Here is a 19,493-nt window from a genome sequence, read left to right on the forward strand (position 1 = left end):
GTGCTTCCCCACCTTGCTCCCTGGGCCTGCAGACGGGCCCTCCCGGGACATCCCTCACCCACACAGCACCAGCTCGGGGAGCTCCCGTGCCTCCGGTCTCAGCGCTGCTGTTGCCTTCCATGATTTATGACTGTGACTCCCACACACACTTCGGAGCAGGAAAACCCAGCGCACTGTTCACAAATTAAATCCAGCCTTCCTCTCCTCCCAGGTAACGGGCCCATCTGATGATAGAAGAGCTTATAAACAGCTATCATCAAATTAATCTCCATGTCAGAGAAATAATAGCAGTTGTAAATAAGGCTGAGTATGCCTGGCTTCCCGGCTTGTTAGGACACTTCATAAAACAAGGCAGTAACATTAATACTGCATGGTCTCTTTAATTCCCCCAGCCACTGGGATGCAGAAACTGAGCACTAAATGAAGGGTCTTCCCGGAGCGGCAGGAGGTAACCTCAGCAGAGTAGGGCTACTGGCCACTTCCTGGCCTCATTGCTTCTTCTCCCAACTCTGCTCAAACTGTTCCCATAATCGCCACTGGGGTTCTCTGGGTTCTCTGCCAGCCAAGCTCACTCTTCTCCATGCTCTTCACGTGGCCTTCCCACCTCCCTGCCCCCCACCCCTTGCTTCCTGATGGCATGGTCCTCAGCCTTCATCCCAGCTCGAGCCCCGCCTCCTCCAGGAAGCCCTCCAGGCCACTTGACATCCAAAAGGGGCTCTTGAGGTTTGCTTTATCCATCACCAGGTGGCTATAGTGGACAACGCGTCAACTCAGCTGTGCCTCCCGCATTAGCCCACACAGACACAGCCCCTCCTGGGCCTCAGCAATGCCCCGTGGAGAAAGCAGAGCCCCGAGGATGGGGACAACTAGGTGTCGCAAGGCCCAGCTCTGAGGCAGGTCTGGGTCCCTTAACTTGGCCAGACTGACCAGGGCATATGGAGACACCCAGGACTTGCGGCTTTATCCCGACTGAAGGTCTCCACCTCCTTTTTTGGACTATTAACTGTGCGAACTCAGTGACAGTGGGATGAGGGCCTTCTCGGGCCCAGGTGGCATGTCAGGAACAGGAAGGAGAAGAGGTCCCATCTGGAGACATTCAAGCTCGCCTTTTGTCAGAGAATGCGAGCAGGTGTCACGGGTATACCTATGGGGGGGGTGCGCTCGTGGTTATGTGTGCATTTATTTACATCTATGGGGGTGGGGGTACTATACGTTCTGATCCAGTACGGACGTTAGTGAGTGTGACTGAGTGTGTGTGCTGTGTCCTAAGGGTGTAGGGATTGTGCATTACGCGGGGACCGTGCAGGGGCCGAGTGTGCTGGGTTTGAGCATCTGGAGGCACTATTATGTGAACAGCAAGTGTGATGTGGATCGTGTGTCAAACGCAGCTGACGGCCAAGGGGCAAGGGGGCTCACAGCCGGGCAGGGAGAAAGCCCACCCTGAGGCATTGGCACAAGGTCATAAATACAAAAAGGTAGGAGGGAAGTCTTAGGGAGAGTAAGGCTTTGGTGAAAGGCCAGTCCCTCCAGGGTCCCCTCCACTCCCTGGCCACTGGCAGAGCTGACCCCAGGGCTGGCCAGCAAGGGTGTCACTGGAGGGAGTGACCAGCTCACCCCTGACCTCCTGATCTCAGAGATCTCAGAGATCTCTTCGGCAGATAAAGACAGCCCTCCTATGAGGAAGCCTCGGGGCAGGGGAAGGACTTCGAGATGGGCAGTCACCGGCGGATGGGCCACCTTCCACGACCTTTCTTAGCCGCCATTTCCCTTCTGTATAAGGAGTTGCTGGGGGCCAGCCTTGAGCTCCATGACCTCAATGCCCGGGCCGGCCTCTCCCAAACAGTCTCCATGCACCAAGTTCAAGGGCCGTTTTAGGACTCGCACGTGCATACACACAGAGGTCCGCGGTCACGGAGCGTGGGGACATCCTCCGGAGGCAGAACCAAAGGGCTCCTGAACAATGCCTTCAGCAGGCTCACATGCACTGGTGCTCCCCACCACAAGGGTGACACGCCGAGTAGCTTGCTCATTGGTGGAACATGGACTCTTCTGAACAGCTCAGGGGGTCCCAGGGTCTGGGTGGATAGTGTGGCAACCACGAGCCCAGGCCCTACTGCAAGGGTGGGCTCCAGCACCCGGCCACACTCACCACATCCCCCTCACCTTGCCCTCCTCTGAACCCCTCCTGTCCTCCCAGCAGGAGGCCAGAAGGTGGGGGAGCTATTCTGCCCCCTCATGGTTTCCCGGGGAGAGGACTGTCAACCATGTTTCCTAGGCCTTCAAGGGCAGAGCCCTGGGCTCGCCCTCAGCCCTAAGCTCAGGACATACTCCTCTGCAGAGAGTGGGTGCCCCTCCTTCCCAACGAAATCCAGCCAGACAGCCTCCATGCTGATTCACGGGCAACACTGCTATGCTAACACCCAGGAGTGACAAAGCCCAGCTCCCCCCCACAGGACGTGGTCCTCATTCCCAGACCTGTGGGGCGGGTGGCTCTCTGCTCCTCAGCCCACCCTGCTGCCCCCACCCCTTCTCCTGGGCGACTGTAGGCACCCCTTAAGACTCATCTCGGGGTCACCTCCCCCAGGCAGAGAGAGCACCCAGTACCCCCTGGGACCTTCCTGCATACTGGGTCTGTTTCGGGTAGGAAAGGAGCTCAGGAAAGTGGCTGGCACAGGTGAGTGCTATGGAAGCATTTGCTGGTGCTTTTGTTGTCTCTGCTCTTGTGTGTGTCTCCAGTGCCCAGGGCACATGCTCCATGCACAGCTGTCAGAGGAGCTGAACAAACCCACCATCATTGTAACCCTGTTGGGGGCCACTGCAGGGGCAGGGAGGGTGATCAGAACTGTCCCCATTTTACAGATGAGAACACTTTGGCTCAAAGAAATTTTTCCTCCTCCCCTTTGTTCCCCTTACCAAATTCAAAGTGCCTTCTAAAAGCAGGCAGAGGGTTCTGCATGTGACAACTTCCTAGGAGACAGCCACATATGACAAGAGTAGCCCCATACTCCACGCCGGGTGTCAGGGTGGACACCGTCCATCCCCCTCATTCCATTCTCACTCAGCCCAGCGGGTCGGACGAGCACGCCATTCTGCAGAGAACAGAACGAGTGCCCTGAATGGGCTGCCCACTTCAGAAGGGGCCACAAAGCCCCCAGCTCTGCTCAGGTGGCCTCACCCTCTGCAGGTGCACCTAAGGGATGGCATGTGCACCCACTGAGGCCCTCGGGCAGCCCAGCCAGACGGGGGTGGGAGAGGAGGCAGAGAATTGCCAGGAAAATGGCCAGGACCAGGGGAGATGGCAGGGAGGAAGGGACCGGAATGGGTGGCATGACAGTGAAATGAGAGAACCCAGGGGTCCAGAAAAGAAAAAAAAAAAAAAAAAACAGACGAGGATGACAGCCACAGGACTCTGAACATTCACCTCTTGGATCAGATCGGGGTTTGTGTCGGGGGGCACGTGGGGGAGGGAAAGCAGGCCGACCTGATGGCTCCCCCAGGCCGCAGAGTTCCCATCTCCCTCCTGGGGAGAAGCTCCAGGTCTGCCTCTTCCGGGAGACACTCCTGGTTTTTTCAGGCCTCCGTGACCTCTCCCCATCCTGTGTGCCAGCCCTGACCAGTTGCCTCCAGGCTGGGCCATGCTCTCTAGCCAGCATGACCATCAGCTTGGCCCTCCGTGGAGCCCAGTCTGCCTTCTCTACCCACTTCAGGTGTGCTCGGGGGTCTCCCCAGCGAGGCCAGGAGCCAAAGCTCTCTGGCTTTGGGTGCTTTGAGTGCCCATCTCAGTTCTCATTAACTGCTTCCGCAGTGATGCTGAAACATGCCTGGCCCTCTCTTGCCTGGCCCTTAGGACCCCCTAGACTGTTCCAGGGTTCCAGGCCCGAACAAACAGAGTGTGTGTTCAGAGGGGACAGGGGGAGCTGGGAACCACCACTGCTGACTAAGCACCGGCTTCCAGGTGCCTTGTACTTCATCTGTACGTCTCCCCTCACCTCCCCGCTGTGCTGACACCCACAACCATCATCTCCAGTTGTCATGATGAAGGGATGAGGCTCGGGAAGGCCCAGAGTCACCTGGCTAAGCCAGAACTGAACCCGGGATTTCTGGATGTCGACATCTGTGCACTTCTTGCTACCACTTACTGTCCCCGGTTGTCCTCAAGGACCAGCCAGCAGAGGCTTGTCCTGCTCAGGAGCAGGCCTCAAAGTCAAGGCAGACCTCTGTTTGGGGCGATGAAAAAGTTTTCAAAGGAAAAAGTGGTGATAGTGACACAGTGTTGTGAATATACTCAGCGCCCATGAATTGTTTGGTTTACAATGGTTCAAACAGCAAATTTCATGCTCTACTCTAGCTCCCCCTTATCTGCAGGAAATATGTTCCAAGACCCCCAGTCGATGTCTGAAACCACAGATAGCACCAAGCCCTATATATAACTGTGTTTTTTTCCTACACACACGTACCTGGAATAAACTGAATTTATAAATAAAGCAGAGTAAGACATTAACAATAGCTAATAATAAATTACAACACTGGTACTAATGCACTCTAATAAAAGTTACGCGAATGTGGTCTATTTCTCAAAATATCTCACTGTGCTGTACTCACCCTTCTTCCTGTGATGATGTGAGGTGGTACCAGGCCTGCGTGAGGACAGGAAGTGAGGTGAAGGACACAGGGCCCTAAGATGTAGGGTTAGGCTGTCACTGACCTTCTGACCGTACGCCAGAGGGAGGATCATCTGTTTCTGGACTATAGTTGACAGTGGGTAACTGAAACCCTGAACTGAAAACCTGAGAGAAGGGTGAGCCGCTGTGTACAATTTACTACAGGAATAGTGAGAGTCTTTTAGAGTCCTGAGGGGAGCCCGGCTGGGTATCCACCACAGTAAAGCCTCCCTCACATGCTTCCTCATGGGATTCATGTCCACCTCCCCACTTGGACCCTTGCTCCCAGTCCTGGCTCTCCAGGCAAGGGAAACAATATGGCAGATTGGCAGCCATATTGAAATACCATGCTTTTCTCCACCCAGTCAAACCCCACACGGTCTTCAGCCTCACCCAGTTGTGCCTTCAACTGGGTCCAGTTGAAGCACAAAGCATTCCTCAACCACCCCTGTCGGGGCTGCTAGAGCTCGGGCCACTTCCCACTAGACTTGAGTTAAGACCCAAGAAGACCACTGGCCCCTCAGAGTCAAGAGACCCAGGTCCCAATCCTGACTGCGGTGCTCGGGAGCTGGCTTTGCAACTCTAGCCACTGGACCGGCTTGGGTTTCCAGCTCTGTGAAGAGATCTTGCCTCACCAGGCATGCTTCCTATCTTCCAGGGCAGCACCCGAATGACAGAGGAGTATGAAACAACCCGCCCCCAAGCACTGGGATACAATATGGCCTGCTCACATGAAACACGTCATCAGAGTCCTACATTTTCACTCAAAAGTTCATTTAACGTTTGTAACTAGTGACTTAAGAGTTCTTTGTCTAGTCTAATATAAAACCCCCTTTTCCCCCAGATCTAGCAGTAAAGCTGGAAATCACGCTATGTTTACGCTGGGGCAAGGCAAGGCCCTTTTTGCCAGGAGTCAGGGATACTCCCAGAGGGCAGGCCAGGACCACCCCGTCATGGTGAGCCCAAGGAAGGACTCTGCAGGTATGGACACAGGCTTGGTGTGTACTCAGGATGCGCAGCCCCTGCTGAGGAGTGGGGACAGTGACAACAGGGCATGTCTCTCACGTCTTCCTCCCATCTTCCCACCCTCCACGCTCCTCTCCTCCGCCTGTCTCCCGGGGGAAGCTTGGACCCTTCAGGATGTGGTGAGGACAGAATGGGAAAATGCTCCCCAGGTTCCTGTCTGGGCTCCTCCCCCACCTTCTCCATCACACTCCCAGCTCACCTGGCCAGGGAGGGCCGCCTGGCTGTTTTTCCCTTCACCACCTGTGACCTCTCTTCCCCTCCCCCTTCTCGCAAGCCCACTCCTCCTGGCAGGGAGAAGGCTCTCGGCTCCTCTGGCTCTGGCAGGGCCCAAGCTCCCTCCCACAGCCTCTTGCTGCCCTTCCCTCTTGGCCTGGCTCCAGCCTTGCCTTCCAGGCAGAGGGGGGCAGCCTCAGCATCCATCCCTTCAGCCGAAGAAAGTCCAGCAGGTGCCGCCTCCCAGGCCCAGCTTCCCTCTAGAGCAGCGGACCGAGCTCCCTCTTTAGGTCTGACTTCTACCTGCGTCCGGAGAGACATGGGCCCGCCAAAGGGGAGGCCAGGGCCACAGGCCACCTAACCCGGGGCTCAGGAGGAGCTCTGGTGAGCTCTGACTAAATTGAGGCCAAGGTTCTGTCCGGCTACCTCAGCACCAAGTTGGACACACAGGCTGCTGAGCCAAGGGTAACTGGCAGTGCGGGAAGCCTTGAAAAAAGGTCTGTGCACCCCGATGTTCTCCCTGTCATGCCTCACCTTCCCTAGAGCCAGATTTCTCAACTCTGCTCAGCAGGGCCCTTTCCTGGCCAGTCGGTTCCCTCTCCACCTCCAGGGAATATCCTGGAGGCTGAGGGCCTTATGGGGAGGACCATCCTTTGGCTTAAGGAAGACTCCTGGTATCTCCAACCCTGAGGGCAGGGGGGGGGCGGCGGGGGAGAGGGCATGAATTCATTACCGTCACAGAGTTCAGGAGCAGGAGAATTGCTGTAGGAGAGGTGGTCCCAGGAGACAGGAGGGGAGGCATGGAGGACTTGGCTTCTGGGGGAGCAGAGCGCCAGCAAAGCTGGCTGTGGGGGGGAGGAGGACACTGGAGAGCGCCTCCCCTGCCTCCACCCCACCCGCACATGCTTCCCTCCCACTCCCAGCCCCAGACTGGGAGCAGCAGCTGTTGCAAAGCTTCCTGCCCTTCCTTGAGACAGGTGTTGGCCGAATTCTCACTTCCTCCCAGCGGAGGGCTCCTCCACCCCCTCTCCACGTGGCAGGCCGGTGCTGAGTCAGCAGCAGTCAGGCTTCCTCTCCTAGCTGCACCCCGCTACCTGGCGCAGTGGCTGAGCCCTGATGGGACAGGCCAATTGATGGGTGGCTTCCCAGAGCACCAGCCCCCCTGTCCGGGCTGGCACACCCCGGGGGATGTTCCAGGGAAAGGATGCAGTAGGGAACAAGGGGAACTTCTCACTTGGAGGGCAAACCCAGGCAGCAGAGCAGGCGCCCCCTGAGCTCAGGCCCTGGGCCAGGCCAGACTCCCTGCCCTCCCACAGTGCAACCTGCTGCCCAGAGTTGCACCTGGGCGTTAAAGAGCACACGGCTGCTCCTGTGGAAAGTCAAAGAGGCAATGGAAGGTGCCTCTCATCTAGGGGAAACCCCAGTGTTTTCAAGCAGGAAGGGGCCATGAGGCCGTCAGCTCCCTTGGCAGATAGCAAGTGAGTGCGCAGAGCTGGTGGCCGGTCACCGGGGCAGGGCAGGACTGTGAGCCCCAGCTGTTCCCACCCCACCCAGCACGCCCGCCACATGGCCTTTCTGAGAAATGCCACTCACTATTGCTACCGTTGCCTTAGGCTGGCTTCTCGCTCTGTTTCCTACCCATCACTTCATGGGACAAGTCCTGTAAGACAGACACCAAGGGTCTAACCTCCCCACTTGACTGGTGGGCCAACTGAGACCCAGGGGAGGACATCGACCTGCCCAAGATCACAGAAGTCTATGGCAGAACAAAGACCAGCACCCAGCTCTCAATAGTTTCTGCAAACCTTCTTCCTTCCCCAAGGCCCTTCTGACCTGCCCTCCCCTCCAGCTGTTCGGACCTATTGATGGGAGGGGCTGAGGGGGGGCAAAAAGACTTCAGAGCTGTCAGCTCCAGCCCCAGACCTCTCCTCCCTGGTGGCCCCCAGCACCCCTGTAACCCAGGGCTACGGGAATGCCTTCCATGCCACCGAGCCCTGGTGCCGAGCCACGGCTCACGGGGAATACGGTGCAGCCAGTAACAGGGATGCTTGTCAAAACAACACAGGGAGGCATGGAAAGGCTGTGACACGTTACATTAAAAAAAAAAAAAAAAAAGGAGACTATAGGGTTGGACATTACTGTGTTTGCAGCTTGATGAAAAATATGTATGTGCAGAAATGTGGGAGGAACTTCACTGGCATGATCTCAGACAGGGGGACACCTCAGAGATTTATTTTCTCCCCCTTTGGTCTATTTTCTAAATCTTCCAAAAGTCATTCTAGTCCTTCCATGATGGAACCTAGATGGAAGATGTTGAGTGCTCAAGCTCCTCTCCCTCACATGCGCAGGGCCAACCTTTTCTGCAAACCCATGAGGCCGTGAACCTAACACTTGCCTGCCTTGGAGTCTGTCTTCTCTAGAAGGGGGAGACTGGGTGAAAACCATTCAGACTGAGATATCGGGGCACAGCGGGGCGCAGCACCCAGGATGTCCACGTCACAAGAGAGGCTACGGAGAGAACAGCCTCCTGACTAAAGACGGCCGTGTGTACAACCGGATAAGGGGTTTCCAAGACTGGAGAGAGAGGTTTTTGAGGAGTTGTCATGGAAACATGAAGAATTTTTCCTGGAGTGAATTTCCTAACTCCACCAGGTACTTACTAGAAGTCTTTAATCCCAAGACAGGGCCATGGTCCCCTTCCTTCTGTCACTCTTGACATCCCAAACTCACTGAGCTCATCTCTCCCTGAGACTGACTGGTGCTCCCATCTTCCCGGCTTGTTTCCATGGTCTTACACACTCCCCCACACCCTGAGACCTCCCTGCCCTTCAGCCTCTCCGCCAGACTTGGCTCTGCTCACTTCTTATCATAAGGCCCCTTATGAGAACGGCCCTTGCCATCGCCCAGATCTCTGATGTAGGCTTCCATTACCTCTGGAAGCATGTCGTGGCCTCCTCCCTAGCCTGAGCCCCTAAGCTCCCCACTCTGTCATCAGCGCTGCCATGAGCTGTTGAAATCCCACTCTCCCCAGAGAGCTCCCGATGGCTAAAGGGACAAGTTCAAACTCTCCCAGAGCTTCTCAAGGCCTTCCAAAACTGGCTTCCAAGTATCTTCCGGCCCTTTCTCTCACATTCTCCAGACCTCGTGCTGCTTAACTCCTAGAGCTATGCTTTGGAGAGAACCATTCAAAGACAGACAATGGTGCCGGGGCCTCCTGAGGCCACGCAAGGCACACATACCCCTACAAACACACACACACACACACACACAAACACACATACACACCCCGCACATACACAGCCCTCCCTGTAGGCACTTCCTACCCTCACCACCTCAGCGGAACCCCTTGGCCTTAGCCAAAGTCTCACTCCTTCCCCACCCCCACCTAGAGCCCTTCTCCCTCCTCCTCCCTGCTGAAGCACACTACCCTTTGCGGCTCATCTTAACCCCACCTCCTCAGCAAGGTTGTCTCTGAGACTTTATCTGATCCCTCACGATTCAATTCCTACAGTTATGGGGGACGGAGGGCAGCCACTTCACAGGCCAGCCCCCTCGCAGGCCCTAGGCATCTGCTATCCACCAAGTGCCTTTGAATAGTCTAGACACACCCTATCAGGTATCAGATGGTCACTATTCAGGTGATGCTCAGACAGTGGTCTAAGTTCACCCTTCAAGGCCAAGATGGGGCTGGGACTTAACCCCTGGATGGCCCCAGGCTCTCTCCCCCTCACCTGGTGCGGATGTTCTGCTGTCTGTTTCAGTGCTTTGGCATAAAACATCTTAGCATCCGGTTTCCGAAGCATTTATCTCCCAGCCTCAGCATAAGCCGCCCTTGGGAGGGCAGACACCTCCATCCTTTTGTATCCCCCTTAACTGATCCCCAAGGAGGTACTCAGTTAAACACCCATTAACCACATGAACAAACAAGTGAGTGAGCGAATGGACGAATGACTGAGCACACAAAGTCCCAGGCATTGCGAGTGGGTTCTGCTACAGGGTTACAGAGGTCTGCCTTTAGTTCTTAAGTCATCCAGAAAATCCTCAGTGCCTCTGCAAGGCAAGCCCTCCCCACCCTTCTCCCGCAACTCTCCTGGAAATAGATCGGCTCCTCTGTGGCTAAGCCATAATGGAAGCTAATAAATACTGATTCCCATACATACTACATTTAGCCAGGAATTTTTAAAGAGCTATTTAGACCCACAGAAAAACTAAGGCACAAATGTCTTGCACATTTATGCAAACAGTAGTCAAGTAGGACTGAGGTCCAGAGTCACACCCTGACAGGGAGTCCAGGGGCCTGAGACTCCTGGCCAGGGAAGGGACCTCACAATGCACCTGGATCCACAGGGACTTGTTGCTTTCCTAGGGAAGGAAACCAGTACACAGTTCAGGGGGATGCCTTGGGGCTGTTTATTTAAAGATGGGAAGGATGGGGGTGGGGGGGCAAGGCTGGGGCAGGAGGTGAGCAAACTGTAAGACAAAGAGAGGTGACTCACTCTGTGTCACCTGCCTCTTAGAGCACTGAGGCCTTTGATGGTCTTTCCCCCTAATCTTGGCTGGTTTCTGGATAACTGATAACCATTATTTCAGAAAACTCATCATTTAAGTGGCCCTTATCTGCTGCTAGTTTCAAGAGTCCTTTTGTTTGAAAAGATGACTAGCAAACGAGAGCTGTGCTTCATCTCGCTACAAGGTCTGTGGTGTAGGATCTAAGTAACAGATGGCTTTTCCAAAATCCTGGAGTCAAAAGTTATTAAAACGGATATGTGTCAGATGGTTGAGAGAGTAGACACAAAGTACAATGGCTTTGTAACGATTGTATCATCCAGTCAAGGGGGAAAGGGCTTCTTCATCTGAATGTGTTTCTTCTGACAATCGGGGTGAAAATAGAGCATGATTTGATAAATTGCTGAAACAGGACTTCCCATTAACCCCACTAGCTTTCTATATTATTACTAGGTTACGAGCCCATCCTTGCAATTATGACATACATCACACTAATCGAGAAAAAGAGAATCTTAGAGCCGGTTAACATCGATGTAATAAAAGCCACTGCTCTCTAGGACAAAAACGAGGGTCATCACCTGATTTGGAGGGTAGTTTTACCACTGCTGAGGATGAGAGGGAGAATGGTTGCTTTTGCTTTCACAAATAGGAACCAAATTAAAAGTTTCATGTCAATCGAAATAAAAGAAGAAGGAGGAGGAGGAGGAGAAGCAAACAACAAAAACAAAAAATCCTTGAAGGCCTGCAGAGCTCTTCTCGCACCAACGACAGCAGGAGCCTCCTCTGGGAACGTCCATGTGTGTCCATGTGTCACAGTAAATCAGCTCAGCTCTCCCACCCAGGCTGGGGAGAGCACCAGAACAAAGGGCCAGAGCAGAAAGGGCAGTAATGGGAGGAGAGGAGAGTCCTACCAAGCCACAAAGAAGGCAAGGCAGCACTGGCCAGGCAGGGTGCACCTATGTGGGGAAGCAATGCCAGAAGAGGGGCAGAGGGACCCTGGGACACAGCCCCAGGGAGGGAGGAGGAGGTAGGGCCCAAGGAAGAGCAGCTCCAAAATGATGACCCTTTGGGGGAATCATGAATTTCTTTAATCAACCCGCTCCCCCGTGTCTAAAATGCCTCATTTAGCAAGACTTGTTCTGGGCTGAAACTGAATAGGTGTAATTGACAAATGCTTGAATTTGGGTTCCACTCTGGGGGAAAAAATACCTCTCCACTGGCTTCTCAAATGTAATTATGGAAAACAGATACACGTTAAGGGCTCTTCTTCCAATTTAATTTGGGGGTAGGTCCCGACTTCCCTCCTGATCCCCAACCCACCTCCTACACACACACACACACACACACACACACACGCACACGCACACACACACACACACAGACAATGGCAGAGATCTGGCTTTCTTTCTCAAGTGAGGCACTAGGACCACAGATGAGGCAGCTGTCCGGGAACTAGGCTATAATCAGCTTTGACTGGCTTACAGCCTACAGAGGACACAGACCCTCTTATTTCTACGGTAACAGGTCAGGCTGCTGACCCTGGGATAAATGTGGGGGTGGTCTGAGTTGGTTGTTCCCAACATCTTCCTTATGCAGGATCTCAATGCAAAACTTACACTGCAGGTCCCAAGAACTTAAAGAGGCACATAGAAGAAGATGCTTTAAAATTCTAGACCATGGCTTCAACTACATGTAACATGTTACCTCTGGCATGATTTGTAAGGACAGTAAATCAATGAGACAGTAAAAGGAAAAGTTAAAACACAACTAAAAATGGGTTTTGCAGGCGAGTCTGAAATGCTACAGATTGCTAGTTAAGAACAGTATCCCTTTTCTCAACCTAAGTGTCACATCCCCACCTCTTCCCCAGCATCACAAGCTGAGAGCCCTGTAACTTTGAAACTATGGTGAAATGCGCAGGCTGCACAGGTGACCAAAGATAGCGGTTGTCTCTACACAGCTGAGCTGTTTCGGTGTGGCAGGGCAACTGACCTTTCCCATGGCCCCAGATGTCTACTGTAAAAAGATATGGACTAGTTGGTATTAAAGTCACCATATCTGTACCACCAAAAAAAAAAAAGAAAGAAAGAAAGAAAGAAAGAAAAAAGGAAAGGAAGAAAAAAAAAGAAAAGAAGACAAGAAAAAGGAAAGAAAGGAAAAGGAAAAAAAATAAAGGAAAGTGATAAAAAAAAAAAGGCATTCACTCGAATCTTACAATGGGAGGTGGGAGTGGTGGGTAGGTGGGGATAGAAAAGCAAGGGGAGGAAATCTAAACAGCAGGATACGACAATAAATGGGAAAACAGCAAGAGAAAAAGCACACTAGGTTAATATAGGAAAACTAGTTCTTTATTGAGAGATTGTATATTAGTATTAGTGGATTCTGTGTGTAACAATGTCATCATGCACACGATACAAAAAAAAAAAGGCTGGGCCCACCATGCTTCGGAGGGAGCAACAGAACAAAAGCAGCGTACAATGAGCAGATGGCCCGGGCTACACGACCACAGTACGTTTCAGCAGGGTGACACCTCTAACCGAGCGCTGTACATTGTCAACTGGGGGATGTCAAAAAATACAGATCATGCTTTAGTTTTAGTACAAGAAAAGGTGAAAAAGATACACAACCAAAAGGATATTTGATACAGAAAAAATTACCCACAAAATAAGAACAGGAAGTAATTCAGCACAGCAGAACACGCTATCCCTGTTTAATGGAAAACCATTTTGCTGGGGATTCGTTTTTCTTCTTTTTTTTTTTTTTTTTTTTTTGGCTCTTCCTTTTCAGATTGCCAAGTGGCAATCTGGGGCAGCCACTTGGGACTTTATTTCGGAAGGGCCCTTGAAGTAGGGACCTTATTCTTACATCACTGCCGTCGTTTTGTTTCAGTTTTCAAGCAGGTCCGGGCAGGTGAGGCAGCAGAAGGGAGCCAGCTGTTAAAGGGGCAGTTCTGAGGGCCGGGGGCGGATGTCCAGAGATGCTCTTGACATCGTACCCTTAAATAATTAAGATGCCATGGCCGTGGCTCCCCCTTCAGCCAGGGACCTTGCTGCACCAAATTTTCAGAGGCTACGGAGTAGCGGCAACTGTCATTTCATCAGAGATTTTCATATATATATATGTATATACTTCGTATTTTTTGCCTCCGACTAAATGTACTCTCTTCACTTATGCCTGGGTGCTTGCCAAGAAACCAGCTGATGGTCACCCAGGTAAGTGGGAAATGGGGTGCCGGAGCCTCCAAGCCAAGGCAAAAGGAATCCACTTAACAGGGATTTACAGTGCAATGTACTCAGCTAAACAAGATGAAGATACAAAAATGGTTATTTCTCTACATCTATTCTGAAATGGCCTACATCCTATACTACTACAATGGAAACTAAAAAGAACAGACTTAAGCTGGCAAGCTATCTAACAGTTTTACAAGAAGATTGTGGTGTAGGACCTTGTTGGGTTAAGCATTAGTATCCTCTATCGAAAGGTCATGAATTCTTATCTCATTGTGCTAAATTTTACCCACAGCCCAACTCACCCTCCACCCTTGAATTTCCTGTGGGCGTGTTTGCCATGAAAGTAAACTTTGACTGACTGGGGCAGAATTTATTGGGGGGTGGCGAGAGAGGGGGGTTTGGGGGGAGGAGAACATATCAAAAATAAAATTTAAAGGCAGCGGAGCAATTTGAATTTCAAACCGTAAAATCGGCATCCTGCAATGGTATTTAGAGATCCGCGGTATTAATGAGGATGATAATGATTTAATCAGGATAATTATACTTTCAGGCTCAACATCCTTCTTAATCATTTTTGAATTTCTGCCTAGTGTAATGTTCCACACCCGTTTTGAGAGGAAATGCCAAGTAAGAAGACATAATAATTGTGTGTTGGGGGAGGGGGCTGGCATTTCCAGGGAGCGCTCACCCGGCCCCCGCCCCCGTCCTACTCCTCACACACCCCCTCCACACCCCCTCCACCGCTAGGCCGGCCTGAGATAGGGATACTGCCGCTTAAATAGCAATGCTTTCCTCAGATGGAGACAGGAGATGGTTAAGAGGGGTGTCACAATACAGCTAAATGCGGAGGCAGAAGGGTCACAGCGCACACAGCAGCGAGTTGACCATTCACTGAGCTACACAATGAAGAAAAAAAAAGATTTGATAAATGCAGAATGTCATCATTCTATCATCAACACAAAAAAAACTGCGGTTCAAACAGGCCTAAGGGGGCCAACCTTGCCTTTTAGGTTCTGGGGAGAGGCGTGGGGCTGGGGACAGCTGGGCTGGAAGAAAGAGGGCTGGGCTTTCATTTGCTTGCCCAATCGGGCCCCTGGGGCGCACTACAGCGCTGGCCCCGCGACCCCACCCCCTGCTCTGACTCGGTGGAGCAGCCCTGGTCGCAAAGGGAAGACATCATTCTGGGCGGGAGGGAGGGGGGAGTGGGGGAGGGCCTTAGCCAGCAGGGATTTAAGCAGACTTGGAGTGGGAGAGGGTAGCAGAAACATTTCCAAGAAGAGAAATGTGAGTCCAGAGGCAGAATACAAAAAGGAAAAAAAAAAAAAAATGAATCTAAATGCATCTCGAATTCGCTTTGGGAGGTGGGAATTTTTGATTAAAAGAAAATGGAAGAAATGTGGAGGGGGGGGTGGGGAGAAGAGGGGGAAACCAAGCTATTGTTGGAGCAGAATGTAAGGGAAAGGGGATGTGGGGAAGGGGACCGTGCAAACACACCCCATATATCACAGTTAAAAACAAAGCCGGCGCCGGCCTGCTGCTTTGTCAACGCCTGCCCAGGGCAAAGGCCTGGCGTGGGGGGCGGCTTCCCACTTCATCCGCACACAGCGGAACACCCGAGGGCCGGGCACCCCGCTCCGGCCGGGACCAGGGGTGCACAGCAGTGCACGTCTGACTCCAAGGCGCACACACACTTACACACGTTCTCACATACACACACACCCAAGCATTTTGAATCCATAAATGCAACTGTCATACAAAGACAACGGGGGGGTGTAGAAAAAGGGCGACATAAAAAAAAGGGTTAAAGGGGAGAAAAGGATGGAACGGGACGGGAAATCGTGCAAGTGCCCACCGGAGGGTGGGGGCTGGGGCACGGGATAGGGCAGATAACCAGATCCCAGCTAACCAGCCAGCGGTAGCAATAACCAAAAGATGAAGGCATACAAACACAAAAAAACACAAAAACATACATATGCCTCAAAAAAACCAAGTAACAGAAAGCCAAGTACGCTTGCACACACATACACACGCGCGCGCGCACGCATACAGTCATGTATCTCTCTCCTCCTTTCGATCATACAGGGCTAGGTATTAGGGGAAGGGGCTGTGATCTGGGAGAACCGCGTCCACCGCAAAGAAGAAAAAATGGGGCTGGGGTTGGGAGGGACCCAAATTCGCCAAACCCTAACTTCACTACAAAAGCTCCCACGAGGGCGGCCACCCCCACACTGGGGGTCCCCCAAAAGGGAGAGGGGAGAAGCCACCGCTCGCCCCGCGTCCCCGCGGGTGTGCCCTAAGCCCCCCGCCGCCCGCGGCGCCCGCCCCCGCCCCGGTGCCTGCGCCGATCCACGCTCCGAAGCGGACCCCGAAAGGAAAAAGCGATACCTCTGTTTCGCACAGAGCCAAACACTGGAAGCACGAGATAGCCGACGTGGACCAGGACCATCCTGGCTCCTCGCGCGGCGGCGGCGGCGGCGGCGGCGGCGGCTGCGCGCGGGCCCTTTGTGGCGCGGCTCCGGGGCGCGGGCGCGGGCGGCGGCGGGGCTGCGGGAGCCGCCGGGGCGGGAGGCGGAGCGCGGGGCGCGGGCGGCGGTGGGGCGGCGGCTGGCGGGGAGACAGATGGCCCATGGAAAGGCTCCCTTCCCGGCCCCTCTCGACATTCAAAGGCGCTGGGGCCGCAGCTGCCGCCACACAAAGGCGCGCGCAGCCAATGGGAGCGGAGCGCAGCGCGGCGCGGCCTCGCCGGAACCGCGGGGGACAGCGGGGACCGCGGGCGCGCGGGTGGCGGGCGGGGGGGAGGGAGGGGTGACGGCTGCGAGGGCGCGGGCGGCCAATCGCCTAGGCCCGCGGCCGGGCGCGGGGAGAGGGTTGGGGGGGAGGTCAGCCCCGCGGGGCGCGTGGAGACTGGCGCGGGTCCCTGGCCGCCCGCAGGCCGGAGCGCGCGCGTGCAGCGCCCCGCACACACACCCGGGCGGCATGCGCACGGAACGTGCACACACCGAGGGGGACGTGCACCCAGCCATGTGGAGGTGCGTTCGTGCGTGCGGAGAGATTGGCACGAGCGCACCAAGTGCACACGACCCGGAGGTCCTTGCACACCGCGCACAGGTCACTCAGGGACGTGCGCATGGGGGCTGGCGCACGTGCAGAGCCTGACTGCGGGCACAAGTGAAGGTGGAAAACGAGCGAGCAGCCGCACACAGGACCCAGGCACTGACACACAGACATGCACACACCAAAAGCCTTGTTAAGGCAGGACACGTGCCAAGAACACATTCCCAAAGACACACAGAGGGGACACACAATGCAGATATGTACAGTCCCAGGCTCCCTGCCCGTGGCAACGCTTTGTTGCTTTTGCAGAGCACAAAGCTCACAATAATTATTCGCTGAATTGAAATCCACTCATACACTGAAGTATGTGCGTGGATTCCTTACAATGACACACTCACCCAGAAAACCCTGACCACTTGGTCACCCTCCACCCTGCTCTGACACGCCCACTTCCTCGCTGGAGGGCACGCATGACATCAGGGCTAGCAGGCTCCCTGGCATTCACAGTGGAGGCACAGTCCCGGTGTCACATGTGGCCCGTGGCTGGCCTGTCAGGTACAGGCTCTGACAAAAGGGAAGAGGCTTCCCCCTCACAGCGGCATTGTCAGGTGGACTGCTGAGACTGTGTCCATGCACACTCAACCCACGTGCTATGAAAATTCCCAGCACAACCCCAGACCAGTCTCACAGTCCACACCCAGGCCAGAGTCCACCTGGGGAGCCCATCCACAGGCGGAAGGATGGAGGACACTTCCCACGTTGGGACTTGTCTCCAAAACCCAATGGCTCCTTTATTTAACGGTAAAATCGGTAAATGGTAAAAATTAGATGGTTAAACCACAGTATGTGGAGCTAAAAGGAACCCAGTACAACCCAGGCTCCACCCATTTTAGAGATAAGACAAAAGAGGATCATTCATTGAATACGTGATGTATTTGTGTCAAGGCATTGGGGGGCCATGCAGGGCCCCCCCAACATCCCAACCCTTGTGGCACAGAGGGGCCTCAGCACTATAAACGCTATCACCAGAAAGCCTGCTAGGTGCAGACGTGGAGCTTAGCATAGGGCTCTGGGAAAAGGGACACCTAGGAGGGGCAGCTAGCCCATTTGGGGGTGGGGGTGGCAATTGGGTTTACTTCGGAAAAGTGACTTCTAAGCTGAGACAAAGAATGAAGAACAGCAGACGTGAGATGAGGCAGACCCAGGGCACACCACTCACTCCCTCCCAAGCATACATAAGCCTCAGACCTCTTGCCCCCAAACACCTGTGGTTGCCCCCAGAGAACTCAGAGATGAAGTGGAGGGGAACCTCCCACCAGACCTAAGCCCCGTTCTTGAGGGTCATTTCAACAAGCTTCTGCCACCATCTCTTTCCTGCTTTCATGATCTGTCAAATAAACATAATGCCACCACTAATAAAAATCTTAAAAATGAGAAGACCTTAACAAACACCTAACTACTAGAAGGTTTTCCTGGTCTATTTCAGGCTTTGCCAACATGCATAGAGACCAGATTCGTCATTGAAATCTACATATTTTTTTTCTGTGTTTTAATCTGAACATTTTACCAGAGGCGTTTCCCTATCCTTCTATACAACTATCTTCATAATTTTCATTTTAAATGTTTTCATAGTATTCCAACAAGTGAAGTTTCCATGAAATCACTTAATCATGCTCTATTCTTGGGCATTACACTTGCTGCATTACTAGAGACCACACAATAAGCTTCATGCCTATAGCTTGCTGCTTTGGTTGAACTGTAAGCTTAAAACAAACTTCTAGGGTTGGCACTCTTTTTGTTTTTTTTTAATATTTATTTGTTTATTCATTTATTTGGGAGAGAGTATGCACACAAGCAGGGGAGGGGCACAAGAGAAAATCCTAAGGTAGACTCCCTGCTGAACCCAGCAGGCGGGGCTCCATCCCAGGACCCCCAGGTCATGACCTGAGCAGAAATCAGGAGTAGGCTGCTTAACAAACTGAGACCCCCAGGAGCCCTTAGGGGTGGCATCCTTAAACTGACAAATATGGAGAAACTGTCTGGGTCTTGCTATATATTGCTCATGAAAAGATTAAACTCACTGTCTGTACTACTGGGATATGTGGTGTGCCAATTTCTCTGCAACCTTGCTAGCTTTGAATAGGGAATTCATTCTCTCTCTCTCTCTCTCTCTCTCTCTCTTATCTGACTTTATACTCACAAATGCTTATATCACAACCTAATCTGACCTTGATAGCAGAGTAGTTAGACTGTAAACTCTGAAACCAGACTGCCTGGCTTCACATGCTGGTTCTGCCACTTCCTAGGTTGGATAAATTACTTAACGTCTCCAGGCTTTGGTTTCAATATCTGTAGAATGGGCGTGATGATAGCAACCTTCCTCATAGGATTAATGTGAAGACCAAGTGAAGTAAGTATTTACAGAATATATACAATAGTGCCGGCAATTCCGCTCTTAAGTTCTTGCCCCTTTATTGGTCCATCTCTCCTTGCCCACTAACCCTCGCCCTCCTCCTACTATTTATGATTGCCTAGTTAAAGCATTTAGTGCAAATTGTACCATATATGGACCATCCATCCAACAAAAGCAAATATCAACGAGTTCCCTGTAAACCTAGGGAAATCATGAGTCCAGCTACTAACTACATCCTTCTTACACATCAGCGAAATATGACAGATGCCCATGTTCACCAGTATTCACACACAGGCATGAGCCTCCTGCTGAGAAGGAACTATTCTGGATTAGGAGGAGGGGTTTCATTACCAACGAAACCTTGGGTATTTACCCAATGGTATTTACCAT

At 52.9% G+C, this 19,493-nt stretch overlaps 1 protein-coding gene across 2 annotated transcripts in view; it reads right to left on the reverse strand.

Moving 5' to 3' along the window:
- Positions 1–17,176, reverse strand: part of ARK2C (arkadia (RNF111) C-terminal like ring finger ubiquitin ligase 2C) — a 99,145-nt gene extending 81,969 nt beyond the window's left edge. Inside the window, exons 1-2 of one of the 2 annotated variants that reach the window (XM_082698985.1) lie at positions 17,089–17,176; positions 16,022–16,240 (exon numbers count right to left, since the gene is read on the reverse strand). In XM_082698985.1, coding sequence (XP_082555111.1) covers positions 16,022–16,082 — 61 coding nt within the window. In that variant the 5' untranslated portion in view covers positions 16,083–16,240; positions 17,089–17,176. Of the gene's footprint in view, positions 1–16,021; positions 16,402–17,088 lie in introns of those variants that run through there. The other variant, XM_082698984.1, reaches the window with a different exon arrangement.
- Positions 17,177–19,493: the final 2,317 nt, after the last annotated feature.

This window comes from Mustela nivalis, assembly GCF_964662115.1.
Source record: "Mustela nivalis genome assembly, chromosome: 14".
Lineage (NCBI taxonomy): Eukaryota > Metazoa > Chordata > Mammalia > Carnivora > Mustelidae > Mustela > Mustela nivalis.